Raw genomic sequence first — 19,820 nt, 5'->3', positions numbered from 1 at the left:
GAATGCTGGTGGCTGACAGCATTCAAATGAGTTCCTTCGCTGGCTTGCCCTTGGCCCATGAGAGTAATGGGCAGTTCGAGTTTGCCCTCTGAGCTCATTCCTGCTTCCTTCACCTCCATCCCACAGGTGTCGATCTTAAGAGTAACAGTAAACATCCCGTGTGAAAATCTCCCCATCAAATTCAGCTTCCTGAGAAAGCTTACCTGCGAGAGAGAATAATGATCAAATCTCAGTGCTAGCTCGTGGGCTGTGTGTGTGTGACTGACTTATATCCTTCTTAGGTGTCTCCTATACCCTGGCTCCCAAGGAAAGTAACTTGGTGAATTCCTTTTGTTCAAGGAAAAAAAATTTCCTAAAAATAATTTGCTAAGTTAAATTCCTATAAATGGATTTTATTTTGTACTACTGTGCAAGTATTTTTCCTCTTAAGTAGAGTCAGCAGGGCTGTTTTACCCCCTGGGCATGAGGGTACAGCAGTCAGGGCTATGGGGTGTCCTCCATGTACAAAGATGTTAGAGGTCTGGAGAACATGTTGGCTCTTAAACTACAAAACAAACAAACAAAAACCATTTAAAAATCTTGTTTATTTGCATTCCTGAAAAAGGGAATATTATGTCATTCTCAGTAATGGATAAATACTTTTACTCATGAATCATATTTTAAATATTTATTTTCTTTATTGTAGAGAAGGAGAGAGGGAAGGGGGAGGGAGGCAGAGAGAGAGAGAGGAGGGGGAAGGGGAGAGGGAGAGGGAGAGAGTCCTGAGCAGACTCCATGCTAAGCCCAGAGCCTGAGGTGGGGACTTGATCTCATGATCCCGAGATCAGGACCTGAGCTAAAACCAAGAGTTTGATGCTTAACCAATGGTACCACCCGGACACCCCATTATTTTAGAATGTTCTGTAGTTACTTTCACTTTGCAGGAAAAGTGCTTATTGTTTAGAAATCATAGAATTATAAATTGAGTCACTTATAAGCCAAATAATCTTAATAGCAGAAGTAGAAAAATCATTTCAGGAGTGCCTGGGTGGCTCAGTCAGTTAAGTGCCTGCCTTTGGCTTGGGTCATGATCCTGGGGTCCTGGGATCCAGCTCTGCATTGGGCTCCCTGCTCAGCAGGGAGTCTACTTTTCCCTCTCCCTCTGTGCTTGCTCTCTCTCTCTCAAATAAATAAATAAAATCTTTTAAAAAATCATTTCAAATTTATCATAAAATTATACTTAAAGTGGGATGCAAGTGCATTTTGACATGATGTAGGGTGGGACCTCCTAGAGTATAAGAGTGTCCAGTCACACGGCAGGGGCAAGGCAGTCTTGAGATGGACCCAATAGTTCCAGATGTATTTGTCTGCAGTGCCTACAAATGTACTTAGCATACAGGTGCTAAAGAAGACACACAGATGCCTCTCCCCAGCTACCTTTCAGTGTTCTCCTATCCCCTTGCACTCCTTGTGCTCAGAGAGATGTATCATGTGGCTCATAGACTTCTACAGAGGATCTAAGCAAGGGCTTGGAGGGATGAAACTTTTTCCTGAGAGAAAATCCAAACATGGCAGTCTCTAGCCTGAAGCCTGCAGTGGTCTGTGGCTTATAGAGATTCCCAACCAGGGTGCTCCAGGGCTTCTTTTCCTCAGTCATCGGGAAAATGACAAAAGCATTGGTGGAGAGGGGCCAAACCCATGCTCCACAGTGAGATCTTTGTGCATTTCCCCTGCGGTAACATGGACCATGATGCCTACATGGATGACAAGGGTATACAACAAACTGATACCAACTTCCATCTTCTTCTTACCAAGGGAGAATTAGTATCCAGGGTCTTTTATTAGCAAATCATTCTCCTTCTAAGACCAATCTTTATCAGTTGTTTTGATAGAGATTAGGCTTCAATCCAAGGCTCCTCACCCCCTCCTTGTCTTCTTCCTCATCGATGTCTAAGGGGAAACTCCTGTCCTCAGGCCCTGCTGAGCAGGCATGGCCACACTCCATACTCCTGACTCTTACTTCCTGCACCCCAGTTGAGGTTACCTGAAGGGATTCTCTGTTTCTTATCACCAAAGATCTCTAATAAACAGAAGCTCTTGGCAAGGGACACCTGGGTGGCCTAGTGGTTGAGTGTCTGCCTTTGTCTCAGGGCATGATCCCCGGGTCCTGGGATCGAGTCTTGCATCAGGCTCCTCGTGGGGAGCCTGCTATTCCCTCTGCCTATGTCTCTGTCTCCCTGTGTCTCTCATGAATAAATAAATAAACTTTTTTTTTTTTTTTTTAAAGAAGAAGCTTTTAGCATAATGCCAGTTACCTAGTTCCCTGCCTGGCCTGTGATTCCAGAGCTGCTTGCTTCTAAGGCTAAACTTTGTTGTTTTCTCATCAAACCCAGAGCTCTCTTCTGCCATCATGTCCTCAGCTGCAATCGGTAAGCCTTGTTCCCTGCTTTCCTATAGCATGGCAGTGTGAATTGCTTCCTAGTTGGGACCTAAACTGCCATGACCTCCATCCTCTGACTCTTTCCTACTCTGAGCTCCCATATAGTTTAGGGACATCGAGTAATCATCTTTCAGACTGTAGCTGTCACTGGGACCTTTCTGGAAGTTGGAGGTGCTGGCCTCCCTTCTTCATAGTGCCTGGTGCTGGCCTATGGTACATCTTTTGCTTCCTGTCTTTGAGGGCGAGAGCTAGAGCTGGCCAGCCCTGGATGAGTGCTGGGGGACAGCAGTGAGGGTCAGCTCCTGGAGCATGAGGTCATTCAGTGTGTCTGCCAGGGCATAGGTACACCTTCCACCTCTTGTTTGGACACTTAGCCTTGCAAAGACAAGTGCAGAGTCCCCTCTAACAGATGCCATTGTGGTAAAAGCACAGTCAGACCTTAGTCATTTCCTCTACTTCTGGGAAAATCAGCAAGGAGAGGATGAAAACTTCCTAATCTAGGAAACATCTCTTTGTAGTGAGAGTTAAGACTTAATAGTGTTGTCTACAACTTCTCTAATTAGGTTCATAGGACATAGGCCCTAAACTCCTATGGGGCCTTCGCCAAACATTAAATTGCTTCTGGGATTAAAACTGGCCCCAAACAACCAGAACTCTAAATTGCTCCAGTGTTCCTTGACAGAACCTGTGGAGACAGGGCAAGTAGCAGAGAGCAAAGTGTGTCTGCCCCAAGTACCCAGGCTGGGTGTCACTGCCAGGACCACTGGGAAACAGCAACTCGGGATGTCCTTCCTGCTCTTATCTCACTGGGTATGGAGAAGGCCAGGAATGCGAGCAGCAAGAGCCCCTTAGGCTATGGCCAACCCTGAATTTTCTTTACCTTGCTGTGAAATTTGAAGGGACTGCTTAGATCCAAGACAGCTAAACAGAATTGGCTGCACATGTCCAGGCCCAGCCTCAACAGATAGAACTAGATAAGGGATGGTCACAGTGGACAGTTGAAACAATCACCTCTAAAGCCAGAAGCCTTTCAGCATCCTCCCTACCATGAAACCTTCTGTCCAGGTGAGCTCCTGACCCCACCATGGCCTCATCCCCATACTGGACATAAACTGAGTTCTCTCTCTAGCCAGAATTTCTCCAAGTAGGTAGGAGAAGAGAAAAGGTGATTGTGAGTCACAGCTCCCGTGTCTATGAAGGGCTTTTTTTTTTTTTTTTTTTTTTTTGAGCAGACATGTCCTGGCAGTCTAGGCCAGTGGAGGGGTGGGGAGGGCAGGGGGTAAATTATGGGGATGACATTAGATGGAAGTTCTGCTCAATGTAAGGGAAAACTTTCCAACAATAAAAGTTGTCTGACAAAGGAATGGGATAGCACAGCTCAAGATGTTTGAAGCAGAATGGGAAAATCGCATTTCACAGAAGATGTTCACACCATGGAGGAGGAAGAGGCGACCAGTTACTACTTTACAATATTCCTGCCAATTCTGAGATTCTCCAGCCAATAGTACTAATGTCCTTAAGAACATATCTCTTTTTTACCAAATGTTCCCAATGCCCACAGTTAATGTCTGATAATTGCATGAGGATAGCTTCAGACTAGTAGCAATAGTGTAAGAGTCACAGATGCAATGTGTGAAGCCCAGGGACCCACCCCTATGCAAGCTCTCTTACAGGGCAGATATCTTAGAGAAAGGTGTGGCGTCTCTAGTTTTCATGAGCGTCCTAGGGAAAGCAAGGATGGCCAGGATTTTGAAAAGGGTCCTTTGCTCCTCAGTAGACCTGCTCTGGCACAATGGAGGAGCACTTGTGAGCTTCTGTTTCCTCATGTTTAACATGAGAAGCTAAGGCTTGGGGTTTTCTCTAACGAATTGGATGTACTAGTCTATGCAACTGGAGTACATCTTATGTGCAGTGCCTCTTTGGGGGGACCACTCTGCAAGCCTGGATAGAATTATCTACTTTTCTGTGGGGGAGAAAGCTTTATTGTGGCATTGCTGTGGCTTTAATGGTCAACTCAGATATAGAAGGGTCTGAGTGGGGTGTTGTGTACTATTGAATGTCACCAAAAGCATGGAGGCTGCTCACAAAGTCTCAGATGCTCATGCTGGGAGGCATGAGGGACACTTGTCCTTTGATTCTACTTCTACTCCGCAGCCCTGAGGGCTGGAGCAGAATTACAATGCTGTGGACAAAGGCCATGGTTAGAGGGGGGATGTGGAAGTGCTTCCATTAGGGTCTCTATGGACTATTAGCCAGATATTCCCTATTGACAGTGCAATGAAGGGAGATTATCAACCGAACTCAAAAGAAATGAAGTATAAACCTGACATCAAGTAATAAATGTAAATGCTAGGCAGATCTTAATGTTCTTGGCCTTTGCTCATCACATTCTCTCCATGTAGAACTACATGTGGGGCCAAATTATAGTCAGAAAATTATTATATAAACACAGAATTAGAGCCAGGGGAGTGAATGAGGTGATGTCAGTGGTTAGCATCACTGAGTGTGACAGCCTGACATCCACAAGGACACTCTAGGGAAAATTATGTGCAGGCAGGGATGGCCAGAAGAGCCAGACAGTGCTCTGGACCCATGTGTACAGCATACCTTCAGGATTCCTCTTTTACAGTTACTATACGGACCCTTCCTTCAAGTGTGTCAACACTATTGATCTGGCTAAAGTTCTATCATACATCATGGTTTGGTTAGGTTTCTAGGTCCTGCTCTTTCTTTCTTTGATTCAATATATCCTGACTTCAATATATTCTGACTTCAATATATTACTAACTTCAGTAGACAATGGTTTTTATAACTTTATAACTTTGATGCTGATATTATAAGTTGACATGTCAAGGGATAAAATTAATTACAAGTTATAGAAGGATCTCATTGTAATCCCCACATATTGATCCCTATAAACATGTGTTTGCTGTTCTCAGTTTTCCTGAGGGTAGAGGAGAGAATTTAAAATGAAAATGGCCAACCAATCTGTTCTGGCAGGATTTGTCTTGCTGGGGCTCTCAGATCAACCAAAGCTTGAGAGAACATTCTTTGTGCTCATCCTGTCGATGTACCTGGTGATCCTACTGGGAAACGGGGTCCTCATCCTGGTGACCATCCATGACTCCCGCCTGCACACACCCATGTACTTCTTCCTGGGGAACCTTTCCTTCCTGGACATCTGCTACACAACCTCCTCAATCCCTCTAGTCCTGGATGGCTTCCTGACCCCCAGGAAAACCATCTCCTTCTCAGGCTGTGCTGTGCAGATGTTTCTCTCCTTTGCCATGGGAGCCACAGAGTGTGTGCTTCTGGGCATGATGGCATTTGATCGCTATGTGGCCATCTGTAACCCACTTAGGTACCCTGTGGTCATGAGCAAGGCTGCCTATGTGCCCATGGCTGCCAGCTCCTGGGTGGCTGGTGGCATCAACTCCTTGGTGCAGATCTCTCTTGCAGTACAGTTACCCTTCTGTGGGGACAACATCATCAACCACTTTACCTGTGAGATCTTGGCTGTCCTAAAGTTGGCCTGTGCTGACATCTCCATCAATGTAATCAGTATGGGGGTGGCCAATGTGATCTTCCTGGGCGTCCCAGTTCTGTTCATCTCTATCTCCTACATCTTCATCCTCACCACCATCCTGAAGATCCCTTCAGCTGAAGGGAGGAGAAAGGCCTTCTCCACCTGCTCTGCCCATCTCACTGTAGTGGTCATCTTCTATGGAACTATTCTTTTCATGTATGCAAAGCCCAAATCTAAGGACCCCCTGGGAGCAGACAAGCAGGATGTTTCAGACAAGCTCATCTCTCTCTTCTATGGAGTGCTGACTCCCATGCTCAACCCAATCATCTACAGCCTAAGAAACAAGGATGTGAAGGTCGCTGTGAAGACCCTGGTGAGGCAGAAACGCTTTGCATAGTGAGAGCATATCTTGTGGTTCTGTGCACACAGATGCCCCAGGAAATGGCTACCTCATAATCATAGGGTTTTTTTTGATGGTCCTACATATCAGTTTCATCATAAAATTGCCTAAACAATGCACATCACAGTGGGGCTTTCATGAGTGATTGACATGGAACATTGAGTCTTTAGAATGAAGAGAGAGTTGTGCTAAATCACCTAGAAATGAGGATAAGTGGCTATTAAATTTTATTTTTATTATGAAAAAAAAAATTAAAACGTTGGAAGAAAAACATACTTGCCTGTTCATGTACAGACCAGCTGCAATTTGTATGTGCCAATTTTATGTTGTTTTCTGCTCTACTGTGCAATGGGGAGGGAGGATGGCAGTGAGGAGAAGATACTTCTTAATTGGTGTCCAAATTGAAAACCAACCTCCTATTTTGGAAAATTACCAACACTGAGACATCCCAAATGATACGATTCCACCCTGCAAGGAGCCCAGAGTGTTTCCTGTTTAATTATTTCCTGTTTAGTGTTCTAGAACCAAATTTGGGAAATTCTATCTTCTTTTACTGTACATAAAGCATGTCTATTCCCACCCAAATTTGTGAAGAAGGACTTTGTGTCAGGACTAATGAGACTCCAGATATTGTAGGCCAAGAATAAAATTTCTAGTTCATTACTACTATTATCTAGTAATAGTACTAGATAATACTATCATAATACTATTACTAGTAATATCTAGTAATAATGAACTAGTTCATTATTACTACGATGCAAAGTTTATATTCTGAGTTCCTCTATTTCCTTGGAACTAATGTTTGCAACCATCCAGACCCCAATGGGCAAACTCAGCTTCCTCTGTCTCTTCAGGATTTGGACAGGACACTGGCATCAATTGCTAAAAATCTACTTGTAATTATCCTTGTGGTTTAAGAGCATGGACTTTGGAGCCTGACAGATGTGGAGGTGCCTCTGCCTGTGTAATTTCAGGTACATTTTAAAAAGCTGCCTAATCTTGTGAATTCTTCATTTCCTAATTTGCAAAATGGAGATAATTAAGCCAACCCCATGGCGTTGTTGTGAGGATTACATTAAAATAAAGTGTGTGCGCGCACACACAACACAGAAAATGCACAGTGACTAACAAAGAATATCTTTCCAATTAATAAATGAACATTTTTATTATTAATGAAATATGTTAAATAACTCCTCTGTGGATGCCTATGACATTTGAAGACAGAGTTCAATTCCACACTTAACTGGATCAATTCTGATATATTATTATAGTACCTTTTCATCTGGCTTTCTAACTTATGGGTCAACAATGCCATCTCTCTGGGCATTTTCCCCAGTTGCCCCTCTTCCTTATCCACATAGATGAAGTACACATGTCTGTGCTGTGTGGTGATGACCCTACTTAGACCAATCAGATTCTTTCTACCAGGTTTTGGGGATTGACATTAATATCCAGGGAGTGAGTCATTGGATCCCTAACACAGAAACTTTGGAGTTTTGGGGTCATTGTGTTTGCCCATGTGTACTGGGGTAGTAAAGAGAAACCAGATCTGCAAAGAGAAGAGAAAGAATAGCCAAAAAGCAAAGATGATGAGGATATCCTCATATGTTCCTAGTTCTTGATTTCCAATTTTCCCTGTACTTTTACTTCTGACGGACACTATCTTTATCTATCTTTATGCTAGATTCTATTTTTCACTCTCTAGATTAAATTACTTTCTTTGAAGGAGGGCAACAAAAATTTTATCTGATAACTAGTGTAAAGTAGTATTATCTCTTGTGTGCCTTGTGCAAACAGAGCATCAGGCTATAATGCACAGCAGAAATCTTACACAAGGGCAGCCCCAATGGCCCAGTGGTTTGGCACCGCCTTTGGCCTGGGGTGTGATCCTGGAGACCCGGGATTGAGTCCCACGTCGGGCTCCCTGCATGGGGCCTGCTTTTCCCTCTGCCTGTGCCTCTGCCTCCCCTCCCTCTGTGTCTGTCATGAATAAATAAATAAATAAAAATCTTTTAAAAATAAAAAAAATAAAAAAATAAAGATACATAATCTTAAAAAAAAGAAATCTTACACAAATCAGTTTTGAAACAACTGCTTTGAGCTCAATATGTAATGCTTCTTGTAATCAATTACTCTCTTTATGCTACAGTGGCTTTGCCCTCTGTGGATCCTATCACCTGTAAATTTGGAACATGTCCTGGGGTTGATGTGACATAAAAAGTCTAGGTTTAAATCCCTACCACATAGAGCTGGGAGACAAAGAATGTATTCTCTGCTTTTGAAGAATCTCAGGTATATTCTTCCACACTATGAAGTAGGAATACTAAATCTCAGCGCCCCACCCCCCCACCTGTGTATTTCCTTGGATCTGTTGTTCCATTCTCTGGTGGAAGAGTCCTATCCTGTCTTAAAATAGTATTTCAGGGGCAGCCCTGGTGGCTCAGCGGTTTAGCACCACCTTCAGCCAGGGCCTGATCCTGGAGACCCGGGATCAAGTCCCACATTGGGCTCCCTGCATGGAACCTGCTTCTCCCTCTGCCTGTATCTCTGCCTCTCTCTCTCTGTCTGTCATGAATAAATAAATAAAATCTTTTAAAAAAATAGTATTTCAGTATTTGAAGCTGAGTCTGGTTTCTCTCACCTCTTTAGTCGTTTACATACTAGGAGCATCTTCAGAACCTCCTTCTTCCCCACTAGGCTCAACAATCAAACAGAGTGACTCAGGGAGCTGATGTTATCCAACCCCTATCTTTGGTACAAAGAACAGAGCAACCATGATTGCAGGAGGCTATTAGCTAAACAGCAGGGTCTTACTCACAAAAGCTGATGTAGCTACCTCAGCAGCTGACTGTTCAAATTGCCAGCAGCAGAGACCAACCCTCATTCAAAGAGACTAATAAGCCAGTTGGTGGTAAGTTGATTGCATTAGGCCATTTCCATTTTGAAAGGGCAGTGATTCATCTTATTGAAAATCAACGCCTCTTCTGAATATGAGTTACCTTTCCTCTCTGTAGGGCACCAGCCGACATCACCATCTGAAAACTCACAGAGGATTTGATTTAATGATGGAGGGATCCTGCATATCTCATTGGGCCAAAACTCATTTAGCAAATTTGTCATAACTGTGAGATCATGATTATGGGAACCACTGGATCCTTCCATATACTGCACCGTCCAGAAGTATCTGGCCCAAGAAAGTGACATAATGGCCTTTTCAAAGCACATTAAGGCACTAGCTTAGAGACAATATTCTTCAGGAATGGGGCACCACCCTCCAGAATGCAGTATAAACCCTAAATCAATGACTGTTCTATGGTTCTGTGTTCTCAACAGGTAGGATACATGGTCCAGGAATCAAGTGTGGTAGCAAGAATAGCCCTGGTTACATCACCTGCAGTTACCTACTAGGGGAATTTGTGCTTCTAGTCACTGTAACTCTAGGCTTTGCTAGTCTAAGGATCCTAGTTCCTAAAGGAGGGTTGCTTCCACCAGGGGACACAGAAAGAGTCTCATCAAACATTTGTAGCACTTAACTGAGGTATAACTTATATACCATAAAATTCATCCATTGTAAGGTACAGTTCAATGATTTTTGATAAATCTATACACTTGTGCAATTATCACTACCAACAGATTTCAGAACATTTATATCATTTCAAAAAGTTCTCTCATGACCATTTGCACTCAATCCCCAACTCTAGCGCCAGGTAACCACCAATCAACTCATTTCTAGAAAGATTTGCCTTTTCTAGAAATTTAGATAAGTGGAACCATACAAATATAGTCTTTTGTTTCTGGCATCTTTCATTTAGCATGTTTTTGAGGCTCATCCAGTTATAACACATATTAGTAGTCTCCCCCCTTTTGTTATAGACTAGGATTATATGGAATCTACCACACTGTGTTCATTGATGGACATTTGGATTTTTCCAGGTTTTGGTTATCATAAATAATGCTACTCTGAACACTTAAGTACACAACTTTGTTTGGAATTGGTGGGTCGTATGGTACAAATGTGTTTAACGCTAAGAAACTGCTAGACTATTTTCCAAAGCAGCTGTATCATTTTAAATGACCACAACAAACAACATATGATATTTCGAGTTTCTCTACATCCTTATCAACACTTGATGTTAAAAGTCTTTTCAATGTAGCTCTTATACTGGATGTGTAGTAGTATCTCACCGTAGTTTTAATTTGTATTTCCCTGATAGCTTCTAATGTTGAGTCTTTTCATGTGCTTATAGCCATTCACATGTCTTTTGGACAAAGATATTTTAAATTGAGCTGTCTTTTTATTATTGAGTCATATGTATGAGTTTTATTTTTTAAAAGATTTTTTTTATTTATTTGAGAGAGAGAGAGAGAGAGAGAATGAGAGGAAGAGTGGCAGAGGGAGAGGGAGAAAGAGAATCCTCAAGCAGACTCCCCACTTAGCATGGAACCTGATTCAGGGCTCAATCCCAGACCCTGAGATCATGAGCTGAGCTGAAATCAAGAGTCAGGCACTTAACCAACTTAGCCATCCAGGGCCCCTAGTTATATGCACAGGTTTTTAATGTAACCTGAACATAAGTCCTTTGATATATATATAATATGATATATATGATATATATATTATATGATATATATGATATATGTTATATATATATATAATTTGTGAACATTTTTAGTCCTTTTTGTCTTTTCATTTTTATTGCATCATTTGAAAAACAAAAGTCTTAAATTTTGTAGTGCAATAATCAATTTAAAAAATTTTTTGGTGTCTTACTTAAGAAACCTTTACTTAACCCAAAGTCACAGATTTTCTCTCATGTTTTCTTCTAGAAGTTGTAGAATATTAAGTTTTACATTTAGGTCTGTGATCCATTTTGAGTTAACTATTTGTGTGTTGTGAACTAAGGGTCTTATTTATTTTTTACATATGAATATCCAATTGTTTCAGACCACTTGCTGAAAAGACTATCTTTCACCCCAGTGGATTGCCTTTGGCACCTTTGTTGAAAGGCAATTAACAATAAATGTAAGGACTAATTTCTGGACTTTCTATTCTGTTATATCTGCTAAACTTAAAGCTATGGTTATCCCTCAGTCATGTTAAACTTCTTATGCCAAGAGACCTGCAGGCAAGGAAAGGAGTTACTACCCTAATTATATATAACTGATCCTACTCATCAGGAGAGGATGGGGGGGCTTTTATACAATGAGGGCTGCTATGGACTAAATGTCTATTTCCCACTAATGTCTATTACCAAGAAACTCAACCTATGACTACTATGTATCCAACAATAAGACCATATTATTTGGAGATTTGGAATCAGGTTGCTTGGCTTTCAAGAGTGCTATCATTTCAGTCCAGAAGTTATTCCACTGCAAGCACAACATAGCTGTGGAGATAGAAAACAGCATTTCACAGAAAAATAAAATAAATTAGGGATCCCTGGGTGGCGCAGCGGTTTAGCGCCTGCCTTTGGCCCAGGGCGCGATCCTGGAGAGCCGGGATCGAGTCCCACATCGGGCTCCCGGTGCATGGAGGCTGCTTCTCCCTCTGCCTATGTCTCTGCCTCTCTCTCTCTCTGTGTGTGTGACTATAATAAATAAATAAATAAATAAATAAATAAATAAATAAATAAATATTTAAAAAAATAAAATAAAATAAAATAAAATAAAATACAGAGACCATCAGACTGGATAATAAAAATAAACCCAAAATGGATAAAAGATCTAAATGTGACACAGGAATCCATAAAAATCCTAAAGCACACAGGCAGTAACCTCTTTGACTTCAGCCACAGCAACTTCTTAATAGATACATCTCCAAAAGCAAGAGAAACAAAAGCAAAAATGAACTATTGGGACTTTATCAAGATAAAAAGCTTTAGCACAGCAAAGAAAACACTCAACAAAACTAAAAGGCAACCTACAGAATGGGGGAAGATATTTGCAAATGTCTTATCAGATAAAAGGCTAGTATCTAAAATCTGTAAAGAACTTATCAAACTCAATATAAAAAAAATGAAAAAGAAAGAAGAAAGAAAGAAGAGAAATCCAGTCAAGAAATGGGCAGAAGACATGAACAGAAATTTCTCCAAAGAAGACATACAAATGGCCACAGACACAAGAAAAAAATGCTCAATATCAATCAGTATTAGGGAAATACAAAATTTAATACCACAATGAGATACTCCTTTACACTGGTCAGAATGGCTAAAGTGAACAACTCAAGAAATAACAAATGTTGGCAAGGATGCAGATAAAGGGAACCCTCTTACCAGTTGGCCAGAAGGCAAACTGGTGCAGCCACTCTGGAAAACTGTATGGAGGTTCTGCAAAAAGTTAAAAATAGAGCTACCCTATGACTTGGCAATTACACTACTGGATATTTATCCAAAGGATACAAACATAGTGATTTGAAGGGGCACATGTACCCTAGTGTTTATAGAAGCAACATCTACAATAGCCAAAATATGAGAAGAGCCCAGCTGTCCATCAACTGATGAATGGATAAAGAAGATATAGATATATATTTATAATGGAGTATTACTCAGCCATCAAAAAGAATGAAGTCTTGCTATTTGTAACAACACAGATGGTACTAGAAGTTATCATGCTACGTGAAATTAGGTCAGTCAGAAAAGACAAATACCATATGATTTCATGATTTGTATGTGGAATTTAAGAAACAAAACAGATGAACACAGGGAAAGGGAAGGAAAAATAAAATAAGATGAAAACTGAGAGGGAGGCAAACCCTAAGAGATGCTGAACACTAGGAAACAAACTGAAGGTTGTTGGAGGGGAGGTCAGTGGGGGGAGGGATAATTGAGTGATGGGTATTAAGGAGGGCACTTGATGTAATGAACATTGGGTGTTATATTGCAACTGATGAATCACTAAATTCTACCTCTGAAACTAATTTAAAAATGGAAGAAAATACAGAGACTATCAGACTGGGTAAAAAAGCAAGACAACTCAATTCTGTCTAAAAGAAGCATTTTTAAATACAAAGACACATAAAAGTTGAAAGTAAAAGGTTGGAAAAATATATCAATTAAACAGTTAGCTGGAGGGTTATAATAATATCAGATAAGGTTGACTTGAAGGAAAGGGTATTATCAGAGATAAAGAGAGACAGTTCATAATGACAAGGTATCAGTCAGGAAGACATAAAGATCATAAATGTATTCACCTAGTAACAAAACCTCAAGATAATATGAAACAAAAAATGGACATAATTAAAGGGATAGACAGGTCCACAGCCAGAATGGGAGATTTTCATATCTTTTTTTTTCAGTAATTGATAGAACAACTAGGCAAAAAATAAAAAATTATTTTACTATGGATCATAGACCTAAACATAAAAGCTCAAATTATAAAAGCTTTTTATAATAAAAGTTTGAAAAATATCTTTGTGACTAGGGGGGTAGGCAAAAATTTCTTTGATAGGAAATGGAAAGTAATAACCAAAAAGAAAAAAATCATGGAATTCATCAAAGTTTAAAACATCTGCTCAGAAGAAGACACTATTAAGAAAATGAATATGGGGCACCTGAGTGGCTCAGCAATTGAGTGTCTGCCTTCAGCTCAGGTCATGATCCCAGGGTCCTAGGATCAAGTCCCACATCAGGCTCCCCATGAGGAACCTGCTACTCCCTCTGCCTATGTCTCTGCCTCTCTCTGTGTCTCTCATGAATAAATTTTTTAAAAATATTAAAAAAAAGAAAATGAATATGGAACCCACATATACTGGGAGAATAGTCACAATACACATATCTGACAAAGGACTTATATTTAAAATATATAAGGACTCATACAAACCATTATTCAAAAAAACAATAAAATATGATAATGAACAAAATACTTGAACAGATAATTGTCAAAGATATATGAATGACCAGTGAGCACATAAAAAAGTGCTCAATATCATTAGTTATCCATAAAATGCAAATAAAAACCACAATGAGACCACTGCAATCAATTAGGCAGACAAAAATTTTAAAGACTGATAATATCACTGATGAGAATGCAATGAGAACTGCAATGAGAACTCTTGTACATTATTGACAGGAATGTAAAATGGTGTACTTTGGCAAAGGATATGTCTTTTTCTTATAAAACTAAATGTATGTCTATGTCATGACCCAGAAATACCATTCTCAGGTAGTTAGCTAAGAGAAGTTAAAGAATATGTCTACAAAAAGATTTGTATGAAAGGATGCAGAAGTGCTGATTCAAAGGGGCACATGCACCCCAATGTTTATAGCAGCACTATCAACAATAGCCAAACTAGGGGAAGAGCCAAAATGTCCATCAACTGATGACTGGCTAAAGAATATGTGGTATATGTATATATATATATACATACCTACACACACACACACTCACACACAATGGAATATTAATCAATCATCAAAAAAGAATGAAGTTTTGCCATTTGCAAAAACATGGATGGAACTAGAATGCATTATACTAAGTGAAACAAGTCTGTCAGAGAAAGACAAATAACATGATTTCATTCATATGTGCAATTTAAGAAACAAAATAGTTGAACATAGGAGAAGGGAAGGAAAAATAAGATAAAAACAGAAAGAGGCAAACCATAAGAGACTATAGTTAAGAGAACAAACTGTTGCTGAAGGGGAGGTGGGTGGGGGGATGGGCACTTATTGGGATGAGCACTGGGTATTATATGTAAGTGATGAATCTCTAAATTCTACTCCTGAAACCAATACTATGCTATATGTTAACTAACTTGAATTTCAATTTTAAAAAAGACTTGTATAAGAATGGATTTTGTTTGTTTATTTGTTTTTAACTTGCTCCACTCCCAGCACAGACCCCAATGCAATACTCGAACTCACAACCCTGAGATCAAGACCTGAGCTGAGTTCAGGAGTCAGATGCTTAACTGATTGAGCCACCCAGGGTACCCCATTGTATGAGAATGATAATAATGACTTTATTCTTAACTGCTCAAACTGGAAACAGCCCAGATTCCATTCAACAAGGAGAACGGGTAAACAAACTGGGATGGTCATATAATGTAATATTACCCAGTAGTAAAAAAAAAAAGGACAAACCACTAAATCACTTAACAACATGGATAAATCTCAGAAACATCATTATGAATAAAGACTTAAATAAAATAATACTTACTGCATTATTCTACTAGTATGTTTCTAAAAAGGTGAAAAATACCAGAACAATGGAGATTACTCTGGGCAGGATGGTATTGGGGACAGACTGGGAAGGGGTATAAAAAATTCATTGCAGTGTTGGAAACATTCTCTAACTTGAGTGGATTTGGGTTACATGGGTGTGCATATCTGTCAAAACTCATTGGATGATACACTTACGATGTATACATTTCACTGTAAGTAAATATTACCAAAAAAAAAAAAGTGAACAGCTTTCTATCAGTCTGCCTCAATGTAAGGACTTGTCATAATGACTGCTATTGGCAAGGTACCAATTTGTCTAATGGACTTTCTAGTAGCCTCAACACAACAGGTGTATTCTATTGGGAGCTTGTTATTATATTTGTTACTGTTTCTTTGCTCTGAAAAATAGTGAAAACTCTCTCACAAGCAGGTCATTTGAAGGTCCAAGTTTCCTTCTACCATGTGGTCATGCAAGGGACTGGTTTCCCAGGATGGCTTTCAGTCATGATTTCATCATATATTTATTGAGTTACTGTTGAGTTACTATTGGTTACTTGTAAAATTATTGTAGAAGGTATGTTCTACTTAGTTCAGGCTCACATATCTTCAGGGTAACTGAGCATGTCTACAGTGATTTATTGTCTTCTTATTTTTGAGAGGCTGATAACACAAGAGGAAGCAATCATGTCCTGTGTGTCCCCCAAGGGCTATGCAAGGATCCAGGTAGAGCTGCAGGGAGATAAGCAAGCTTTGGTCCAGAAAGAGGAAAATCTTTCTGATCGCCAATGTCTTCTGGCAATGAGACACACTTTTGGGAAAGTAGAAGCATGCCATTCACTGGACAACTTTTTCCTGGATGTGTCACTTCTTCCTTTCCCTTAGCTTCTTCCTCACAGTTCATAACCATACTCCATGAATCAGTTATGTATTGTTACAAAAACAAATCACTCCAAAACTTAATAGCTTAGAAATGCATACATGTATTTTTTCATAGTTTTTGTAGGTCAAAAATCTGAGCACAGATTAGCTGGATCTTCTGTTTCAACGTCTTTCACAAGATGTTGACTAGGGCTGGAATGTCTTCTGGAGGTTTCACTGGGGATAAGAGAACTTTAGTTCCAAGCTCATTTGCATGGCTATTGACCATGTAACTTGAGGGTAGTTGGTCTGAGAACCTCAGTTCTACACTGCCTGTCAGCCAGAGACTTCCCTCAGTTCCTTCCCACACAGGCCTCTCCAATGTGACAGTTTGTTTCATCAAACTCAGAAAGACAGTGTAGCTTTTTGGTCAGAAGCAAGTCACTAAAGGGAAGGGAATTATAGAAAGCCATGAATACCAATAGGCAAGAATCAGCCAAGGGAATCCTAGGGGCTGCAACCTCATTCCAGATTTCACCAACATAGAATGTCTTCCCTGGACTTTGTTCTATAGTTCCTGTTCCATGTTGCTTTTCAGCATCATGACTTGTTGAGGCTATGGAAGAAATACTGAGGCCCAAGACCTGCCAAGCTCTGGCCCTAAGATGGTTTTTCTTTACCCCCACCTCTTTCCTATCTCTTCATGTGTAAATTTACCTCCATTGTCCAAGTCTTGGTCAGAAATCTCCTGCTCCTTGAAGTCTCCTCAAGATTCTAGGTGGAAGTTCTGCCCAACTGTCCACAGTCATGTCTTGAGCACTTGGCTTAGAAGCACTTTGCCTGCCTCCTGCTGAATGTTGGATGTTCATAAATAATTCATATATCTCCAGCTGCTCTTTTCAAGAATTTTAAGCATTTTGAAGTTTGTAGAAATTCAAGCAGAACATGGAAATGCTTCCTTCCTTTAATGTCCTTCAGTGGCCTAAGAGGGGAAAGTTCCAGCAGGAACGAAGGCAAGAGAAAAGAAGTCTTCTTAGAGTGCTTTCAGCATGATTAGATCCTGGGGACATTGTCCCAGAAGTATAAAAAGTTTTTTACTTTGTATGATTCCATTTCCAAACTTTTAATCACTTCAGGGAACACAACAGTCCCAATTACTGCACTGACTTCAAATTGTCTTCTGCATGCATGTACTGGTTGTTCCTTTGGAGATTTTGCCTAAAATACAGAATCAAGGCAGATGGGAAGAACTGGTTTTTCACCCCTTCTTCAAATCAGAGGTGGACATTTCAGCCTCACCGTTTCAAACTAATATTGGTATTTCTGGCTTATGCATTATTCCTAAGCGGTAGGGACCCTTTCTCAGTAGGTTCCCAATAAAGGTAAGTGAAAGGTCTTATCAGAGTAATTCTCAATTTTTTTTTTTTAGCACAGTAACATTTCTAGCTTCTGACTTGATTTATCAAAGGGGTTGAGGCTTGAAAAGGGAAGAGATGAAGCAATTTTAATGGTATCATAAAGACTGAAGTCAATACAAACCCCTTCTTCTTGGATTAGAAAAACCTAGATGGCAAGAAGCTTATGAAACTTTTCAGTCTCATTTAATGGACTCATCTAATTTTAGAGATAACCTTCAGAAATGGGATGGGCCCATGGTTTCAGAGCCCCTTCTTGTAGAACTCCAGGGAGCTTGGATCACAGAGTAGCCATGGAAATGGCTGGAGTTGTCCCAGAGTTAGGCTCCAGAGGGGGCCACTTAAATTGCCTGCAAAGCCCCAAAGATCCTCACTGGCTGAGTAGCCCAGACTTTCCAAGCCCTCCTTCCCAACCTCAACAAGAGCAGCTCTGCTCTTTCTTTTAAGAAAATGAAAGTTCTCTTTCCTAAAAAATTAATTCTCTTTCCCAAATAGTTTGAACATCCTTAATCTCTTATAATCCCAATACAGAATAGGGCAACCTGAGGATGTCAGAGAGGGAAGGAAATACCAGTCTACATAGTAGGGTAGAAGGTTAAGAAGAATACAGCTCAAATCTCTGACCTGATGACTTTCCACAGATTCAATGCAGTTCCAGAAGGAAGCTGACTACCATCATATGAATAATGAATTCTTAGAAAGTTGTCTGCTTGTTTCAAAATGAAGAAAAATTTTCTAATATTCTAGAGCTCTGCAAATAATGTTTGCAAATATGCTGTTTGGGAATGGAATGAGCTCTTCATTTTTAGAAGATATCAAGCTGAAACTGAAAACTATGCATTAGTAGGGTACAGAAAACAACCTAGAGTGGAAGAGATGGTTGGACTAGATTACTTGGGAAGCATATCAGTGACAGAATATTTGTCTGGGTAAAAACAGACTCTAGTAGCCGAGTCAAAGGCTCAAGGACCATTAATGTCCATTGATTTCTGTAAGGATGCTCACCCAGAGGAAGGGTGACCCAATAGAATGATAAGAAAAAAAGCACTGTTTTAGTTATCTAAGAACTAGATTTCCAGAAGCTGTGATCCATTGTACATTTTCAGAGCCAGGCCTCTATCTACATGGAACATCAGATTCAAACTATTTGGGACATACCGGCATTTCCAGAGCATGAATTTACTTTGGAGACCTCTTCCCACCAAACACAAACAACTTGCCTTTCCATCTCTGGAGGCCCAGTCGCTTTTTATCCTTGAAAGCCTAGCTAGATTCTATATCACCAAAGGAGCCTTTGATGATTCTATTTTCATCAATACTCCGGATGCCCTTTCAGATACTCTAGCCTCTCCTGAATCCTTCTGCTTCCCTTTCCTGCTAAGTTGTGAGCTCACTTAAGTCTGGGCTAAGGGGAACCCCTGTTTCTCATAAGAACTGTCATACCCACATATTGGGTGATCAACAAATATTTTAGTGGAAGGATGTTCAAACACTAATGGATGGATGGATGGATGGATGGATGGATGGATGGATGGATGGATGGAAAGCTCTGGAGCTGGTGGGGCCCTTGAGAAAGGAGATCTTGGGAACAACAGGAGTATGTTTTCTATGAGACTGATCTTCTGAGAGAAGAAAGTGTGCATTCACATTTAAGCATTTCATTACTAACTGGCACAAAGTTGGAGAACATGAAGCAAACTTAAAGCCATTTTTCTGATTGAAGTTGAATGAGATGAATTGCCATATGGACATAGAACCATAATAATGAATGTTATATGTCTTATCTCTGATCAAATGCATTAAATTATCAGAATCACCATTTAAACACTGTAAATTTAATGCCCTAGGGCCCCAAAGTAATTTCTGACTTTATTGCTTCTTTTTCTTGGAAAAAAAAAAGAGAGACTGTGGGCTTTCAAGACCATTTTCTAATCACTCAGCCTAACTGAACTCCAGACCAGATGGCCTGGATCTAAGCAAGGCAAAGAATACTGAGTTTGGATCTCAGAGCATTTTCCTCTATTGAAAGAGGAGACATACT

At 40.3% G+C, this 19,820-nt stretch overlaps 1 protein-coding gene across 1 annotated transcript; it reads left to right on the top strand.

Annotated features, from left to right (window-relative positions):
• Window positions 1–5,388: 5,388 nt before the first annotated feature.
• Window positions 5,389–6,342, top strand: LOC140640970 (olfactory receptor 13C7-like). Its single transcript, XM_072840315.1, has one exon. It carries the CDS (start codon window positions 5,389–5,391, stop codon window positions 6,340–6,342), a length of 954 nt encoding a protein of 317 aa, XP_072696416.1.
• The last annotated feature ends 13,478 nt before the right edge of the window (window positions 6,343–19,820 follow it).

This window comes from Canis lupus, chromosome 10 (assembly GCF_048164855.1).
Source record: "Canis lupus baileyi chromosome 10, mCanLup2.hap1, whole genome shotgun sequence".
NCBI classification, from domain to species: domain Eukaryota; kingdom Metazoa; phylum Chordata; class Mammalia; order Carnivora; family Canidae; genus Canis; species Canis lupus.
Note: the sequence above shows the minus strand (reverse complement) of the source record. Positions and strands in the feature narration are given on the sequence as shown.

What these genes read in the sequence shown, in the direction of transcription:
- LOC140640970 (XM_072840315.1), top strand. Translation starts at nt 5,389, where the DNA reads ATGAAAATGGCCAACCAATCTGTTCTGGCAGGATTTGTCTTGCTGGGG.